Below are 19,750 nucleotides of genomic sequence, written 5' to 3' on the forward strand. Positions count from 1 at the left end.
ATTGAGATGGTAGCGCTATTTTTGGGGTATTTTATATATATTTAACTACACTAGAATCTGGATTGAACTACATGCATATTTGTTTTGGATAAAGAACTGGGCTATATCGGAAGTACAAATTTTTACTTCATAAAAATACAAAATGCACGCATGCGCACCAGATAGTGTAAATTAAAGATATAAACACAGTTGATAGAAAAATTAAAAGGCGACGATTTTTGCTAATCATTTAAGATTTGAAGGCTTGTAGGAAGCCTGAAATGACAGGAAAAGATATAACCCGCAAAGCAGAAAGCAAGCGGTTCATATCTGGTGTCGTAGAGGGTAGGATAATTATCATTTCGGAATTTGTATTACTAGATCTAGCTACACTGACTTATTTGTATACAAAACAAAAAAATTCAATATGGCGACTTCCGTGAAAACAAAAAACAATGATTAAATTTTGATATCTAATTTTAATTCCATATTTAGATCTATATTAGGCACTTCAACAAAAAAATGTTGTGATCATATTGTTTTGTAATTGATATCATTAAATAGAGCTTGATTTCCCATTTACAAAAATATCAAATTTATGTTTCTATGATTGATATGTAGTAGAACTTAGAAGCGAAGGCGAAGTTATGATTTTTTTGTATTTATTTTTTTTTCCTTCTTTGGCTTTATTTTCAATAAAAAAAAATTGGCACCCGAATTTTGACTTTTTGTTATCAAAGCATACATATCTTTCTTATTATTCAATATTTTTGGTTCAAATTTTCAGAAGACCTTATGATCTTATCAGCCTAGGCTTATGCATGTTATTTAAATCATGATATGACTATGACCCCAATCTTTCATCTTTACTAAACCAATTTTTCGTACTTTTACAGCCAGGCGAAGCTGAAAATGGAGACGACAAATTTGGTCAAAATTTGACTTAATTCATGCACAACTTTTTTATTTGTCAAAATTTCCATTTCAAATTTTTAGGAGACTTTACACACTGTTCTTTATATCATTTTATAACCCCCAAATTTTTCATCTAAATCAATTTTTCATACTTTTACAGCCAGACAAAGCTAAAAATAGAAACAACGAATTTGGTCGAAATTTGACTTATTCATGCACAACTTTTTTATTTATTAATATTAACATTTCAAATTTTCAAGAAACTTTAAACAGGTTCAGACCTGCCTACCGTTACGCAAAATGCGTATTCGTTACGCAAAATCTCCCAAAAATGACCGCCAGTACGCAAATACGCATTTAACCCGTCGCGTTACGCATTTCGTATGCTTTTTTTTTTCTCCTCTCTAGACTAGCTTATGAGCGGTCACGGAGGTCACGCTAAGCCCACCTGTGGGGAGAGGGGCGAAACGGAAAAGGTGGGGTGAACACAATGTGCCCAGATCTATACGTTGATTGGTACTTAATAGCAATTAGATATCTAGAAATGAAGAATGCGTGAGTGAGGGAGTGGCGGGCTGGTACCAGGTTGGTACCGTCAGTTAGCTGATAGGCCTACACCAACGTGACTTTTTTTTTTTTTAAGTTCATGAGTAGAAATTAATTATGTTGGTGCATTCCTGATTCTCGTATTCAATTGTATAGAAAAAAAATCGAAGAGCTATCAATTCAAAACACATTGAGTGACATTGTAGATATCTAGTCTAGATCTAGATCTGGATTCTAGATCTACAAAATCTAGATAACTTGTTATATAGGAATAGATCTAGCTCGAGTCTAGCTAGTCATTACGTTATGATTCTCTACATTAGTAGTCATTACCCTACAAACTAGTTATAGAACTAGATCTAGTATGATTTAGAATTTAGATTGACTAGATTCTCTAGATCTAGATCGATAACATCTACTACCATCTAGTCTAGATCTAGACTAGGTTCTTAGTCTTAGTATAGAATAGATCAAGTATGAAGGTGGGCCTACGAAAGTTTGGATCTAGCGGATCCACGGCATCGGTAACACTTTTGAGCCCAGATCTAGAGTAGATTATATTCATTATATAGACATAGATCCAGATCTAGTCTAGATATCATCTGATTCATCTCTATTGATCTAGATTTAGATTGTAGATCTAATCATGACATCTAATATATATATATATATAAATATATATATATATATATATATATATATATATATATATATGACAAAATAGAGGATCACGTAAGTGTTACGCATTCTGGTGCCAAAATACGCATTTTGACCGTAAGTGTTACGCATTTGGACTTTTTTTGGTAGGCAGGTCTGCAGGTTATTTGCTACAAAAATAAATATTAATTTTAAAGAAAAATAGCAATTCAAAATTGTGACATTTATTTTAAAAATTGTACTACTGGAACTGCTAGATTTTTTTCAAATATTGACGAAAATGTATTTCTTAATATTTAATCATAAAAATTAAAAGGAGACTTTAAACAGCATCATTGCTGGAGTATGAAAAATTTATCTTTAAAAAACATTTTTAAAATATGGACCTTTTTTTTTAACCAAAAAAAAAAAGATGTAAAATTACAAAATATTTGGATATTGGGGGGGGGGGGAGGCAAGATCAAGAGGCAATAAGTTAAATTGCCAAGATTAGATATCAGTATGTCTCTTTTATAAAGTTTAAAATATACACAGTCTATATATTCTATATATGGAGACATAATCTAAACAAACTTTATAACATCTAGATCTAATTTATATATATTGAAAAGCTGTTTTAGTTTTTAGGCTATTTCTCAGATTTTCTCCCATTAAATATCACATAAAAAAAATATTTAGTCATAGACATTCTAGATCTAGAATCTAGTATTAGTTTAATAAGACAATTAAGTATAGACTAGACTAGTATAGATATCAAATCAATTAGAGATCTATCGAATTCTAGATTTCATTCTATGCATCTCTGTTCCTATTCTAGAAAATAGATCTAAGCCTAAATCTAAGTATTAGACCTTGATCTACACTTTAGTGTATGATTAAAACAATAATTTAATTTTTCTACATTATCTATTGCTTCTCTAGATCTATTAATAACTAAATCTAGATCTAAATTATACAAGTTTTTGCTTCATTATCTATAGTAATAAACAAGGAAACTTTGTTAAATGATATTTTATAAATGTATTTTATTACTACTTCCGGTAGAATTGATAGCAAAATGGCTACTTTCGATTTGGTGGTCATTTTGGTATTCATATTCCAAGAAGAGCGCCGTCCAAAATAGCTTAATAATCACACATGATTCTTATGTAGATATGGATACTTCAAATTACTAACCAATATAAATAATTACAGAACAAAAATAAAAAAATTATCATAGCTGGAACACACCCTAATTTCGGAAATTAAAAAAAAAAAGACCTAGTTAACCAATCCCGTCAAATTTGGTATCAAAAGAATTGCCATTTTCTCCCCGACAAAATGATTCTCTAACCTAAAAGATCGGTGAAAAAATAATGACGTTTTACGGACTTTTCCGACGGTAACTGGGGGACGCGACCGCAACCATGAGAACCAGCTTTTAAGCACGCTTTCAGTAGAACAAAAATAGTGATGTTGAAGTGCTTATCTATATCTAGTAATTTGATACTAGATAAGATATCTACCCTAAGCCTTCATGTTAAATTGACAGATCTAGATTTTTAATGACTATTAATTCAATATTATCATGTCATGCTGATGAGTCATGAGATTAGATGTAATAATACAATTTATAATTGTATATAAAGTCTAAACTATAAATTAAAATTCCTCCTTTGAAACAGTACAATTTGATATATATTTTTGTATATATATGTATTCACAATAGTTTTTTAAATATTCACATAAAAAAAAATTGCTTCAGAGTGTCAGGACGCTTTGGACAAATTTAAAATCACAATAACTTTTGAACCAATAATGCTAGCATCATAAATTTGGTGTTGTTGGAAAGAATTTTTCCATCTATTACACATTTCTTGGTATGGGATCAATTTAAAAAAATTTGTTGCAACTATCTAGTCTTAAGTGTGTGTGTGTGTGGGGGGGGGGGGGGGGTAGTAGACAGTCTGGCCAGCCAAGTGAAGTCTAAGTCGACTAAGTCTAGGAGTCTAGACTCACTCTAGAGGCTAGAGGTAGATCTAGAAATATAAAATAATAATAATAAAATGTTTAAACATTATATTTATGGTGAAACATTAAACATTTTAAATATTAGCAGTAAAACATTTAATCGTTAATATAATAGCATTCAAACTTTACTTACTTACAGCCCGTCACCCCTATTGGAGTATGGGCCACCATCAATAGATCTCCATAGTCCCCTGTTCTGATCCATCTTGTTCTAGGTGTAACCAAACTTTAACATGTCTTCCTCTGGTTCGCGTTGCCAGATGCTTTTTGGACGCCCTCTCTTTCTCTTGCCTTGTGGGTTCCACTTCAATGCCTACCTTGTGATGCTAGTTAATGATTTGTGCTGAGTCTGCCCAATCCTACCCCATCTTTTTTTTTTCTGATTTCTTCTTCTACTGGAGTTTGGTTGGTTTTTTGCAAGAGGTCATTTTTTTTTTTTAATTTTTTTTTTTTAAGGATTTTATGGCCGTCCATGGAGTGCAGATCAAAGAAAACTGCTCTTTAGTTGGTAAGCTACTTTTGTTTACTCACCAGCTGTTTGTCTTTAGGTTTTATTATTACATTGACTATCAGGAGGAAAGTTTATTTTGCTTCTTGATCTTTATTATCTATAGCCCTATTGCTTTAACTATATCACAGGATGCAGAAATCTGGGCTCAATACCTACATGTATGCACCTAAAGATGATTATAAACATAGAGCCTACTGGCGAGAGCTCTATTCTGTTGAGGAAGCTGGTAGGTAGTTTTAATATTCCACTTTTAACCTATACATTTATAATTTGATGTTTTTACAAAATTGTATTGTAAACAAATTTTTTAGCTTACATCTATTTAAGATGCATCTGAGAAAAAATATATTTTAAATTTAAAATCTTTTTTTTTTCCCATCAGAGAATTTAACTAATCTTATAAGTGCATCAAAAGAGAAAGATGTGGTATTTGTCTATGCTGTATCACCAGGCCTAGACATCTCTTTCTCTAACGTCAAAGATGTCCAGGCTTTAAAGAGAAAATTAGAACAAGTAAGTCTTTCTTTTTTAAAAAATGGGGGTAGAAGAAAAAAATAAATATTTTTTTTTTTAAATTAAAAAAAAAAAAATGTTTTTCTTTTTAGGTTGCTACATTTGGTTGTGAAGCCTTTGCCATGTTATTTGATGATATAGATCCAGAACTCTCAGAGGCAGACCGTAGTGCATTCCAGTCTTTTGGTCTAGCACAGGTCTCTGTGTCCAATGAAGTCTTTGAGCATCTTCATCAGCCTAAACTTTTTCTATTCTGTCCCACAGGTGATTCACTAGTTTTTAGGCTCTAATTGTATACTAGACATCTATGGGGAAAAATAAATCTCTATTTTTAGTTTCATCTGACTAAATATATTTTATTATCTCTTAAGGAATTCAATCTATTACGAATATATTTATAAAAAAAAAAAGATAAGCCCATACAGTTTAAGACTATTGAAATAGAAAGACTACATCAAAACAGACATTTTTTGGCATTTTTAAAATAAGAAAGTCTGTAAACTATAGGGTTTGAAAGGATTTATAAAAATGTGCTGCATTGAACATATTTGTATTTTTATTAGACCATTAATGAGTGATTGATTTTATTGTATCTACAGAGTATTGTGCCTCAAGAGCAGTTCCTAATGTTGCCACCTCTGAATATCTCAATACAATTGGCTCAAAATTACTACCAGGCATAGACATCATGTGGACAGGTAAAAGTTTAATTGTATAGTTCATGTTGTTTTTTTATGCACCATATTTCATTATTAATGAATGGAAAAAAGAACTTACAACACTTTTTTTTTATCCATAGGCCCCAAGGTGGTGAGCAAAAAACTTACAGTTACTGCTCTTGAAGAAATAGCTACATCCTTGAAAAGACCAGCAGTAATATGGGACAACATCCATGCCAATGACTATGATCCAAGACGAATATTTCTAGGCCCATATGATGGCCGGTCTCCAGAAGTAATTCCATACATTAATGGTGTCATGACAAATCCAAACACAGAATTTGAAGCCAACTTTATGGCCATCCACACCCTTGGCCAGTGGTGTCAATCTAATCCAAATGGCGTAAAAAAAGACTTAATCAAAGGTAGATAGTTTCAAAAAGTTAATTAAGGACTTTGAAATAAGTTTCATTTAGTTGTAAAGTAATTTTTTTTCTTTATAGCCTTTTTAAATAAATTTTTAAGTATTCTGTTTGTTTCTGATTAAGTCATTGCATATTTCTTCTCTAATACTCAAGGTGATCAGATGAGTCCAGTGGCATCGGACATCAAACTAGAAACTGAAAGTGATTACATTTGTGATGAGGATATACCATCTCGTATTGACATAAGATATCAACCTAAGGCTGCTTTGAAAGCTGCCATGCCTGACTGGCTTGCTGAGATTCACTGTAGGCGAGAACCACCTCGTCACCCTTTCCCTCGGGTTATACCCACATATTTACCAGGGGCCCTCATGTCATGCCCACCCGGTGTTTCATCTTACCTTCCCCCAGGCCCACCTGTAGTTTTAAATCCTTCCCCCCCACCAAGTAATCTTCCTGGTGTTCCATCTTGCCCCCCTGGAAACCCAACTATTCCTCCAGGCATCACACCCTTTACTTCAAACGTTCCAGCTGAACTTCCTTCTGCAGCACAGCCCTGCATGAATCCATCAGAACTGGAAGCACCATCAACACCACCAAACAATTATCTGCCTCCATCCCCACCAGCCGGTCTGCCCATGCCAGACATCATCAAGACTTGTTTAACTCCATCCTACACCACTCAGACCATAACCTCGGCAGTGGGTCTGACACCCCTTGCCACCATCTGCACAAGTGCTCAAGCTCCTCTTCCTATACCTACATTCATCCAGCCACCTAGCTTGCCAGTAAGCAGTTTATTAGAACTGCCTCAGTCTGACTCCATCTCTGATACTGCTCTCTCCTCAGAATCTGGTGCTGAACCAATGGAAGTAGCAACAACTGGCCCACCTGATAGTTCTGAATCATCCAGAAATGTACCTGTACTGAACAATTCAGTCAGCCATACTCCATCTCTTGAGAAACAAAACTCTTCAGACAGCTTGATGCAAATAGAATCAGATATGAACGACAAAAATGAAGACAGCATATTTAATGACAGGGTGGACAATGTTTTTTCTGAAGAGGATGCCCTGTTGCTTGTAGATTTATTTTATATGCCCTTTGAACACGGTGCTCAAGGGCTGTTCTTTCTTCAGCGGCTTCATTGGCTTCGCAACAATGTTCAATCAATCATCAGAGGAAATGGCAGTGACACAAATCAGTTTGAGGTAAAAGAAACAAATTAGATATGTATTGTTTTGTTTAATTTCCCTAGCGCTATTAGAGCATGGAATGGTTGCCTGAGCTAGCCAGGAAAACCAGTGATTTGGCAGAATTTAGGTCATTGGTTAATATTAGGTCATTGGTTAATATGCATGACTAAATGCACGACGCATAGGACGTAATCATCTTCTTTTTTGAAGTAACTTCTGTATTATATAAGATAAGATATCAAGTTATCTGCTTTGACTTTAGAGGTGTTATTGGGACATTAAGCAGTCTGCTGTGAAGTCATTCACTGCACCAACCTCTTTCTTGATCTTTCCTGAGCCTTGAATACTGTGTACCTGGTGCTTTTTCTCCAAAAATTGTTTGTCTATGGACATTCTTTCTAAGTGTCCTAACCTATTCTTTTTGTTGTTTTTCATTAAATTGTCTAGTGATAAGGCTCAGACCATCCTTCTGATGCATCATTCCATTATATTTATTTATAAATATCAGTTCTTTTTTTTACCCTGATGAGACACTTAAGAACAATTTACATTTCACCAATGGTTAAGCTTTTCTAAATATCCACTGCTTGGGTCTGATATAATGTATTAAGTTTTTGTTAGTCCTTTTTAATCTGATATATGTTTGATTCTTATAAATGTTCACAGGTGACTGAATGGCATCATCTTGCTGATGAGTTTTCTGCTAAAGTAGGTGAAGCTGTCAGCCTGCTGTCTAAATTAACCAGTGGGCCAAATAAATCCTTCATGTGTGATATGTATTCCTACTTGTGGGACCTGATCAGCATACTCAAGATTTGCAGGGCCTATGTTCAGTGGCTAGGTAGTTCACCTGATTACAAATCTATTATAAGCTAGCAATTAGTGTGATCAGCTGTAGTAAAAAAAGTTAGAAATTTTAAAATATATTTTTTAATTACTTCCTAATTTCTTATTTATGATTGGATCTGGTCAATGAAGTTGTGAATGTTCACATTCATTGTAAATGTCCATCCTGTATCACTTTTAAATATCATTCAATAGAGCAGCAACACAATGAAAGTCTCAATGTCACCCTTTGGCTTTAGTTGGATTCCAATGGGGGAGACAGTAAAAAAAAATTAATTATGAATTATTATTATTTTTTTTTTAAACAAATTGCAGTAAGCATTTAAAACTTATATAAGTTTATAAATAAGATCCAGTTTAGACAAATAATTATCAGTGACTTTTAAAACTTTCAATTCTTCTCAATAAGATTTAAAGAAACATTTTTAATAAAACTCCACTAGATCTCATCGCCAACATCAGAATTACATTTCTAACAGGATATCTAGTTTTAAAAAAATTTGAAAAGATTTAGATACTATTTATTGCTAATATTCTATGAAATATTGAGGTAACTTGAATGTCTATTGATAAGCAAACATGGTCCATTTTAAATGTCTTGATTTGATAGTTCCCAACTGGCTGTAATCTGGAATAAAGAGTCTAGTTTCTCACCTTTACTGCATTTCCTGGTCACTGGGTTAGAAATTCTTCTTCTTCCTTGTTCTCATTATTATGTTGCACGTTCAGATGACTAGACCAATATACGAGATGAACTGAGCAGTAGTTTCCGAATCAGGGAGCTTTCCAAAGAGTTTCCTTTCTAATTAGATAATCAATCAGTGCTCTTCCCTGTCAAGTACTAAACTTGGCTAATTTGGATATCATAAGTAGTAAGAGTGTAATGTTTTTATTTAAATCATGGTTCATTAATCATGTGAACAGTTATTATTAACAAAGGTAGATTTAAGCCAAAAGCCCTTGCTCACTCGTTCGTTTATAACTTATTTTCCAACATGGAGGTGATAACAAAAATTTTGATGACCAGCTGTCAGTTTTCTTCTTTTACTCTTATGTATGTGTGTGCGAAATTATGAAACTGAATGGGGTTGTTTTTTTTTTTACTCTGGAGTTAACAACATACAAAAACAACACAAAAATAACTGTATACAGTCAAGTTAATATTTCCTTTTTGTTTTCTTTGTTCAAACTACCATAAAGCTGTGTATGTACATGTGTGTTACTGAGCAACAATGATTGTGGGTATGGTGGGGCTATAGAATAGGATTCTGTCTAGAGTGGAGATTTAAAACTGATGATGAACCTCAGAAATGACATTGTGTATACCTTTTTTTTTTTTTCCACTGATAAAAACTCTGTAGAAGGAAAGTTGTTGTGCAATCATTTATATTTGATTTAGCTCATGAATTACTGTTAATAAGATTTTAAGGGAAAATTTAAGAGTACTATGCATTTTATGTATGCTAGTACACTGGGTTAATATAACACTTTTTATTAATTTTCTTTTTATAGATTTATTTCCTTAGAAAAGTTTTTCTTTATGTTTTTCAGCCAAAGGATTAGCTACCCAGCCCTTGGCTCAACAGACTTTTAGCTGTGTTACATGTAGGCATATTTGTCTTTCTCTTAGAACATCTTACATCTGGTTGTAGAGCGTAAGTTGTAAGAAGTGCAGCTCTCATCTGTTCCCTGGCTAATCTGAGTTCTCTTTTGTGACAGGTCCTGGAAATCCCATAGCCTGACCTCTGTACTACAGATCATCTCTTTGAAAATATTTTCTGTTGAATATTAAAATATTTTAGTGAATTTTCACTTAAAAAAAAACAACTACCACCATATGGGTTGAAAACATATTTTATATTGTCTGCAGGAAAAAACTCATATAAACTTTTTTTGTAATATACAAAATCTAATTAAAAGTCAGTGGAGACTTTATGTAGAAAATATTTCACAGGATGATCTGCAACATTGATCAGATGCATTCACTGCTAAAAACTGTTAGATTGAAGTCAGATATTTTTTAATCATTAATATTATGACTTCCAATTTGGCAGATATGATTACAGTTTTGAAGGAATGACTTTCAATTTCAAAATTTCACTCATCAAGAAGCACTCTCATTTTATAGTTACTACCCACTAAATTTCAGTACTAACGGGTCTGAAAAATTTGATTATTTGTTCTTTGAACTTTTTGAAAATGTCAAAGCTGTGTGGTTATTTCAATTTAGAACAGCTACATTATTTGACTTATCATACATTGAAAAGAGAATGACAATACTTGAAAGGCTGTTGCTTATTGGAAATTTGAGCTAAAATGATATCAGTTCCTTAAACTGAATAAATTTATTGAAGGATGAAAATTTGAAAAATCTTTATAAACAATAAAAAAAAATTGAGGGAATGCTTTTCATTTGTGAAATTTTGTCGCTCTATGATAGCTGCACTTTTATCATCTAGTTTGATTGCTTGGATACAGTAAGTAGTTCAATAGCTCCGCAGTACTGCACACAAAAAATGTGCAGAGTTGGAAATGTTAGTAAGAAAAGTATCATCACTTCTTATTTTATTAGTGAATCTGATTTTCAATATTAATTTATTTTATTTTTACATTTCAAACTAAAATAAACATCAATTTTGGTCATAATGAACTAGTCATTTACTGTATCCAAAATATTTAGTGTTGATTAGCTAGATATGTTTTGGCAGCGATAGTGGTGCTGTGAAACCTTTGATAGTTTGGTCTAATCAGGTCCTTTTTTGTGTTTTCTTTCTTGATGCTCAACTATCTAGGGTTTTCAAAGGGCTACAAAGAAGCATTTATGAGTGGTGACCAGGAGCCTTGGGTTTTTAGAGGAGGTCTGCAAGCAGAGCTTCAAGTATGTATGCCACCCACAGCTAGTCGCTATATGAAAGAAATTTGTGTCCAAAGAAAAGTTAACACCAAACTTGTGTAACTTTTTTTTATATTTAAATGTAACATTGTTACTTGAAAAACTTGTTTGTAGATGGCCAAGCAGGAACTACTGCACTCGGAACCTCCATCATTGTTAATGACTTATTTTCTCCACAGCTACTGTACACCGTACATGCACCAAATTCTCAGATGCTTAACCCCTGCACCTCTACTTTGTATGCATTAAATGCTTTCATTGACAAAAGTAGAAATTAATTTGGCCTTTCCACATCTGCAGCGTAATTGCTTTTTTTAAAAGCACATGATCTGCATGATTCTCTATTGCACAGTTATACAGTGTAATGGGAAACATTTAGCCGTGTGTTTTGAGTTGATTTGCTTTATTTGGCAACTCTTGTCAGTTGTGTGCATATGTAATTTGGGCTTGCACTTAACTGACATTATGTTCTTTCATGCTACAAACAAATAAAAAAATTTGCCTTGGTAATTTTGGGGTTGACCTGAGTATTCTAAGTCATTGTGTGTTGGCCTAAGTTATTTTTAAGTTCCTATTTATTTATTTAAGGAACTAATTTTTGAAATGATTTTGTAAATCAATGGATAAAACTTTTGTCAGCTAAAACTTGTCGATTATATGGGAAGTAGGGATAATTGTTGAGTAGCATGAAATAACATTTTCACCAGGAACTATTAACAGGGCTTACTTATTAACATTTTTGTTTTTCCAAAATGTCAAACATATTTATTCTTGTATCTTATGTTAAAATTCTAAAGTAATCTCAAACTCTTAAAGAAGTAAGCTCTGGTTGTAATAATTCTATTTGCCCAGTAAAGAAAAACAAGTATTTCTGCCCCAGTTTAATCATTTGCATTATATCTCCTATTTTGACCTCAGTGTTTTGTGTTTTTTTTTTTTTTATTTGTTTTGGGGATTTTATTTTCTGTCTAGATGTGAAAATGTTTTAAATGCTGAAAAAAAAATTCTTTTTTTTTTTTGTCTTTTTTTTTTTTCACATCGATTGGTTTGACAAATATTGCATTATTTTATTTTTCTAGCCATGTTGTCTTAAAGGTTATATTTAAAAGTACAACAAAAGATTTATAATGATATCTATAATACAGGCATTTGTATACAATGAGGTCAAACAAGGGTATAATATTTTGTCCCCTTTGAATTTTTATTCAATATTTTTTTCCAGGTCTGAGATTTTGGTGCAGTGCTATGTTCAGTGGCAGATGGAGGGACCGTCACAGTTGTTTCACTTCTGCTCATTTGGGCCATTCTCACAGTTTTCCAAAATGTCTTATCTATTCAGATCAGATCAGCTTCTTAGGTATACTTTGCATGTCTTGCTGCCTTAAAGCTCTGTATAGTTAACATGTACCTGTGGCTTCCTTCACAGCGGCTGTTGCCCATTGACAGTGCCCATGACCTGTTCTACATCAAACCTCCAGATTACATCATAACAAAGACGTATAACATTAGGCCATATAAAGCATTAGATGAAGTAAGTGTACATCTACTATGTGCTGGATCGAATTGACTGTTTCAGATGTCAGTATTGTTTGCCTTGTGTTTGAATCATGTTTCATTATCTTGCCTCTCACTGCTTGTTGACCATATCCTTCTTTTTTATTTTTTTGGCCCTTTCTATCCAACTGATTATGTTTTTGTTTGTAATTGTATATCTAAGCAGATTTGTATAAAAGCTAGGTTGATCACTTTAAATCCAGTTTAGCATTTCTAAAAGACTTAGAGGTGGCAGTTTTTTTTTTGTTTGTTTTTTTAATATATATATTTTCTTATAATGTAAACACTGACAGGTCAACAAAAGGGGGAGGGGGAGATCAATTTTAGAATGAAGAAAAATATAGTGATAAAAGAAAAAAAAAAAAGAACCAAATGTCATAACTTTTGGTGTTGGATTAGTTGTTCTGTCATATCCTATTTGTAGCTGCAGGTAATATTTGAATGTTAATATAAAGAGTAAGTTTAGAGCAAAAAAAGAAAATTACATTCATAATCTTTTACACTTTACATACATTATACATCAAACAAGTTTTTCACTGCTAACTATCTGTTGTTTTTTCTAGAGATAATCTTGTGTGTTACCTTGGTTTTTGTGTTGTTGTTTTTTTCACTTGCCTAGATTTTTTAAAATATTTGCAATTCAAAGTTATTGGCCTACAAAAGGTTATCTTAAACTAAAGTTGTCAAGTGGAGTTTAAAAAAAAGTTCACTTTGTTTGCACATTGAAACTTGTGAAATTGTTGTACATCACCAATCTGTCTTGTACAGGATGCTGTGTATCAGATCTGCTTGAAGACATGTGATGATGGCATGGATGGTACTGATGTATTCCCAAACAATCCTCACATAATGGGAGACAAGTAAGAGATGTTCTCATGTTATGATTAAAAAATGGAGGCGTGATGGCTGAGCAGTAAAGCTCTTGATTTCCAAACCGAGGGTTCTGGGCTTGAATCCTGGTAAACACTGGGATCTGTGGGTGTCTCTGAGTCCACCCAGCTCTTATGGGTACCTGACATTAGTTTGGGAAAAGAAAAGCCGGTTGGCCATTGTGCTGGCCACATGACACCCTCATTAACTGTATGCCACAGAAACAGATGACCTTTATGTCATCTGCCCTATAGACCACAAGGTCTGATGGTTTAGAAATGATTGGTTTCCAGAAATGAATTAATGACCAGAGAGTTCTTTACTAGTTATTGCATTATTTTTTTTCAATTAAAAAAAATATTCATATACCGTACACTGATAGCTAACAGTAAAAATTTTAGAACATTGGATTATGGTACATAAGTGGGTTAAAATGGATAGACTTCAGAATATTGTTTTTTGTATCTTTTTTAGTAGCATTTATAAAAACAAATTTAATCATGCACCAATATTTCACTATATATAGGATGCCTGCAAGCTAGTCTTCAGTTCTTCTTCTAGAATTATTGGTACTCTCACTAGTACCAGCAATTTATGTAGTTACTAGTTTTGTCTGTTATATCTGCATGTTTGAAAATGTCACAGCTGGGTCTACCCCAGCTGACCTGATCCAGTACTACCAAGGTGTACTTTCTCTTCAACATACCAAGAAGATCAAGAGAGACCAGTGTATCTTATTGATACAAAGAATGTATTGAAGGGCATCTGCATCAGTTGTGTGTGTGATTACTGAACATTTCCTTTAGACCTATAGGGCTTCAGTGTCTCCAAAATATTGACACTCAACTTAATTGTTGTCCTACTTGTGCAGGATATCAGACTATCTGGTTATTCCAGCCATGTGTCTTCAGAAAATAGAAAAGAAGTCAAAAACATAATTGAAATTTTTATATATATATTTTTTTTTATTTTCTTCAAATATAATGAATTGTAGTTCGAAGACTCTTAGAGTATCTAGGTTTTATTGTTGTCAGGTTTTTAACATCTAGATTCTACTTATACAATTTATTTCATAATATCCAGGACCTATTTAGTTAATTTGTTAGTACTAGTATCTAAGTTCTACTGTAGGAAATCTTTTTTACAAAGTTTTATGATTCACTTTTGCAGACTGATTGGTAAGTTTGTAAATTTGAGTTCTGACTACTGTTTTGTGATAGAGGATGAAGTTGGTGTTTGTGGCTATGTTGTAGCTGCAGTGGATGCTCATGATTTGAACAACAAAAGTAAAATGGCCTGGGTACCAAGTGTCCAAGAAAAATATCCCCTGACAGAGAAGAAGGACCACTCCCCCATTGATGTAAGTTAATGTTTTGTTGCTTTTACTTATATAACAATTTTGAGAGACCACCTGTTATTCTGTGGTACTATATTTCTCATTACTGTATCATAGTATTGTTATGAAAATGTTGAAAGAGCTTGAAGACATGTATGTTAAAAATCTGTTTGTATTTTTATATGGTTATATATATGTATGATAATATAAAACAGCTTATATAATTTTGCCAATTGCCCACAACATGTACGTTAGTGGACACAAGGTTGTTTAGAAAAAGGTGACCTTTGTAGCAACTGTTGTTACAAACTGCAAAGCTGGTGAAGATCCAAGAATTGTGATATAATTCCTAAGAACATTGGTTGATCTTATTTGTAAGCTAAATGGCTGGATGATTGTTAAAAAATGTTAGAAAATTAACTTAATTTCCAAATTACTTCCTAAATATATCTATACTCATACATCTACAGAGAGAGATCCAGATTAAGGAATTGAGCTCTTCAAAAAGTATACAAACTAAACTTTCATTATTGTAAATCTGTTCAGTCCTAAAGTGCTGAAAGTCTGTCTAGAGCTAAGCTTGAGATTAATGGCTAACAAACAAAACTTGTACCAGATTCTCTCTTGATTCTTGGAGTGTCTTGTATACTTTTCTCCTTCTGTGTACTCCACTCAGATATTTTCTATTAATATTTGCACAGAAAAAAACTGATTATAGCTAATTCAATGACTTTATATATACAAGGCTTGAACTAGAGAATAATAAACTTAAGGTTCAACTAAAAAATCTGTTAATATCAGGGCATTTAGAAGAGTGTTGCATGAATAGTTTTACATAACACAAGATGCACTGCTGATAATGTCCCACTTCCTATTCTCCATTGGCAAATATGTAAAGTGCAAGAATCAATTGAAGGTGGCCACACTTTGCATCAGAGCTCTTTAGTCACTCCATTAGTCTCTCAGAGATCCCTGATCTCCTTGGACACATTACCCCTTGAAAACCTGACAGCTTTTTTTCAATACAAAGACAAATGGCCAAGGTTTGGAGCTCGGGCCCCATTGAGCTAGGTAGACCACATGCAAGAAAAAACATTAAGGACTTCTTTTCAAAACATCACACAATTTGTTTATCCTTCTTTTATTTGTTTGATGTCAATTACATTGTCAAAGGGCTTTGAAACATCACTGCCCTATATCAATGAATTACATATTGTAATGTTTCTCGCTATCCAGGCTCTATGCAAACCTCTCTACACAACACTACCAACTCAAAGAACTTGACAACTCAGGGCTCCAAAATAACCTAATAGTTTAATGTCCAATAAATCACAGTCAATACTGTACAATTGGCAACATGTAACACAGTCTGTACAGATATCTCTCCGCTAACAACAGTACCGCCATATCAACTCTTGCACTGGCCTCTCTGTCTCATCCTGGACTTGTACTGGGTTCAACTGTTCAGGACTGACTTCACACTCTGGGCTTGTTGTGTCGGATCAAAGACGCCGTCTCGAGTGTCTTGACTGCACTTGATAGTACTCTGCACCGAACCGTCATAATGCGCCTTACAGAACCACACAGCTGAACCAAGTTGTCTGTACTGAACCAATCTGTAGTGAACCTGAACTGTACTGAGTCGTCTTGACTGTGACACCTCCGCTCTTTATATAGGGTCCCCCTTAGCCTTCCACGTGTCTGGCCAGAGTAGTATTCACTCTAGATGTTTCTTTAAACTTCATCAGTCATCGCAGTTGACCGCTCATCTAGCACGATTTGCGCCGGCTGAATACAAACATACCACGACCCCCATCTGTGTCACCACCAAAGGTTTATAACAGTATCATTATTTAGATTTCTTAAATATTTATTATTGTGTTAGTCTGATCTGATTTGCATCATAACATATTTTGTAGGATGTGATACAGAGTTTCCACTCAGACCTCAACACCGTTTCTGATGACATACACTCCAAGTATCCCTCAGTTCTACGCCTAGACATACTACCCAGTAGAGTTGAAGATCCTGCCCTTCCTCGGCGTCTCCTAGCATGTGTCCTTTGTGCTCTCAAGTGCAGCGGCTCCAAGGGTGTCCACTGTGAACTCAATGTTGGAGACAAGTTCATGGTGGACTTCTATGCCAAGCTGGGTTTTTTTGCTCTGACACCACTAGAAGGGCATCCCAATGATATTGTTTTCTTAGGTAGACCAATTTAAATAGGAAGTCCCTTGATGGAGTACTTTCAGTCTCATTTGCAATGTTGTTTTTTTTTAATTCTACGATATTCTCATTACTTGAAGAGATTTGTGCTATGGAAATTTATCTAAGATGGATATCTTTAGTCAGTTTTATTGACTATGAACATATTTTCAAACCTTTCCCAATGGAAAGTGTATGTATGTAATTTTATAACAGTTGCTTATAACTACTGGTATTTGTTATATGTCATTTAATATTTTTATTTTAGCACAGATCTAACCAGTTGTATTTTGATCTGCTAATCAAAAGAATGTATTGTTTTTAAATCTCTAATTTAAGATGACTGATCTGATTGTGCATTGTTCCTATTGAACAAGAAGTAACAAATAGAAGTATTACATATTTATCTAATGAAATGTTCTCTATGTCATGGTCAAACAAGTCAAATGTATGGAATCCATGAACAGATATGCAGGTACATAGAGATATGAACTATTTATATGTCACTACATTGTTTGGAGTGTGCAATACTTTGTATCAGTGTTACAGCCTCTTCCATTACGTTAGTGCATTTCAAGTCCAGTAGAATTGATGTATATTGTTTATTTGGCCACTTTGTTATGGTATAGCTTTATCCTTGAGCTGTTACATACATTTATCTTGTAAGATTTTGTTAATTTTATTTTATAGCATTATGTTCATTGTACATACTTAATAGAATTTTGTTTAAAAAAAAAAGTTTTTCTACTGACTCATGTGACTGTGATTTTGTCCTGACCCCCTTGTGTTTTTTTAATGATGAAAATTCAAGTGATAATAAAATTGTCATGGAAAAAAAATTTTCATTTGTTACAATGAATTCTAGTTTAACAGAAAGTTGGTCAGCTTACTTTAGGAAAATGGGCGGAATAAGTTGCTAGTAAACATAGTAGTCATAATCAGATTTTTAGATATAGAACTTCTTAGTTCTACATTGACTGCAGGAGTCATTTCAACCTCAATATTTTTGTATTCCAACTTTTTGATAGCTAAATGTATCAATGACCTCGTCCTAATTATTTCCAGTTTCTAATAAAGAATTGAGTGATAAGGAAGGCAGTAAGTCACTACTGACAGAGGGTTAAAAAAAATACTTGAGAAATGTGTCCATCTTAGCCTACTTCATTGGAAAAGGTCAAGCGAATGAGGGACTAAAGGTGTGTAAGGTTTGATGTGGAGCTACAGAGGATGACTTGGAAAGAAGCAAAGCAGTTTTATTTTTATTAATCATTTCTATTAAAGAATGAAATAAAAATTATTTATTTTCAAAACAATCATTCACTTAAAGAATTATCTACTGAAGCACTGTTGGCTATAAAAATTGTAGTCAAAGAATCGAAGATTCATTGTATTTCAAAACAAGGTGACAGGGAGTTTTGTGTTGCACAATTTTGTTGGCAGTACACTGAAGTAACAAATATCACAGCAACTTATCTGTCTGATGTTTTTCTCTATCAAGGCAGAAAAGAAATGAGCTACACTGGTACAAAAGCGTGGGAATCAGAAGTCGGCGGTGATGTCATCAAAGATAAATGGGGAATGGGTGTAGTGTTAGTGGCCATCTCATTTTAAATAAGTGTTGGTTGTTTGTTGATCCTGTGAGGTTCTAAGGTGCCTAACATGTAAAAAAAAGTTTGTTTTCGATCTGCAAACAGGTGTTTTTTTTATCATTGCATTGTTGTATAACAGTGGGTTTTGGGTTTAAGCACATCGGCACAATTTAGGCCATGTCATGCCTGTAATCCTTTATGGATCACTCTCCTTTTACATAACATGGGCTAAATTCTATACAGTTAAATCATTAAAAACAAGGTCTATTCACAGTTAAAATAGTAAAGGTAGTAAAAATTTAATAATTTGGTAAAAATCTTATGTAAATATTATAAGTTCAAAATTCAAAAATCAGATCTTCGTAGACAACCCCACCTCCCGGACAAAGCCCAGTACCTTCCCAGGGTTGACATTGTCGAATAGTGTTTTTAAGGTGTGTGCTGTAAAAAATTTCTCCCTGACATCCTGGTATCTGGGGCTATCAATGAGGATATGTTCCCTGGTGAGGCAAGAATCACAGAACTCACAAAGTGTGGGCTCCTTTCTCTTCAGCACAAAGGAGTGCATGATGTAGGTGTGGCCAATCCTAAGTCTGGACATGGTCGTGCTACCACGCCTTGTCAGACCCTTAGTTGTGGGCCGCCACCTGACATCCGCCACAATCTGCCTGAGTTTGTTGTGAATCTCAGCCTCCCATCGGTCCTGCCACTCTTGATAGGTGGCAGAGGCAATACTTTGTCTGAGGTCCGAGCAGGGAATTTGGGTTCCTGACACTGCATGATTTAGGGCTCTCTTTGCTTCTCTGTCTGCGGCTTCGTTTCCCTCAATGCCCACATGGGAGGGAACAGTATAGCAGTGATGGAGATCAGTGGTACCCCTATATGTGTTATTGGAATTAATGGAGATTGGTTTAGTTGCAAAATTTTGCTCTAAGGTGTATTTTCTATATGGTTGTTCACCCCTGCAGCAGTAAATCTTGAGTCTTTCCACATTAAATTAACTGAAATTGAGACTATTATCTTGTATTAAGACTTCTCATGATTCTTCA

The 19,750-nt window shown here is 33.9% G+C and overlaps 1 protein-coding gene across 2 annotated transcripts; it reads left to right on the top strand.

Annotated features, from left to right (window-relative positions):
* Window positions 1-154: 154 nt before the first annotated feature.
* Window positions 155-17,951, top strand: LOC106065918 (protein O-GlcNAcase-like). 2 transcript variants are annotated; one of them, XM_013224847.2, is made up of 15 exons: window positions 155-324; window positions 4,564-4,615; window positions 4,747-4,844; window positions 5,001-5,131; window positions 5,224-5,395; window positions 5,731-5,829; window positions 5,931-6,215; window positions 6,369-7,426; window positions 8,078-8,252; window positions 9,809-9,862; window positions 11,050-11,135; window positions 12,577-12,681; window positions 13,473-13,564; window positions 14,745-14,934; window positions 16,830-17,951. In XM_013224847.2, exons 1-15 carry the CDS (start codon window positions 261-263, stop codon window positions 17,127-17,129), a joined length of 2,961 nt encoding a protein of 986 aa, XP_013080301.2. In that variant the 5' UTR covers window positions 155-260; the 3' UTR covers window positions 17,130-17,951. The 2 variants fall into 2 exon arrangements, with proteins under 2 accessions (XP_013080301.2, XP_055862353.1); XM_056006378.1 differs by lacking the exon at window positions 9,809-9,862.
* The last annotated feature ends 1,799 nt before the right edge of the window (window positions 17,952-19,750 follow it).

Source organism: Biomphalaria glabrata, chromosome 1 (assembly GCF_947242115.1).
Source record: "Biomphalaria glabrata chromosome 1, xgBioGlab47.1, whole genome shotgun sequence".
NCBI lineage: Eukaryota > Metazoa > Mollusca > Gastropoda > Planorbidae > Biomphalaria > Biomphalaria glabrata.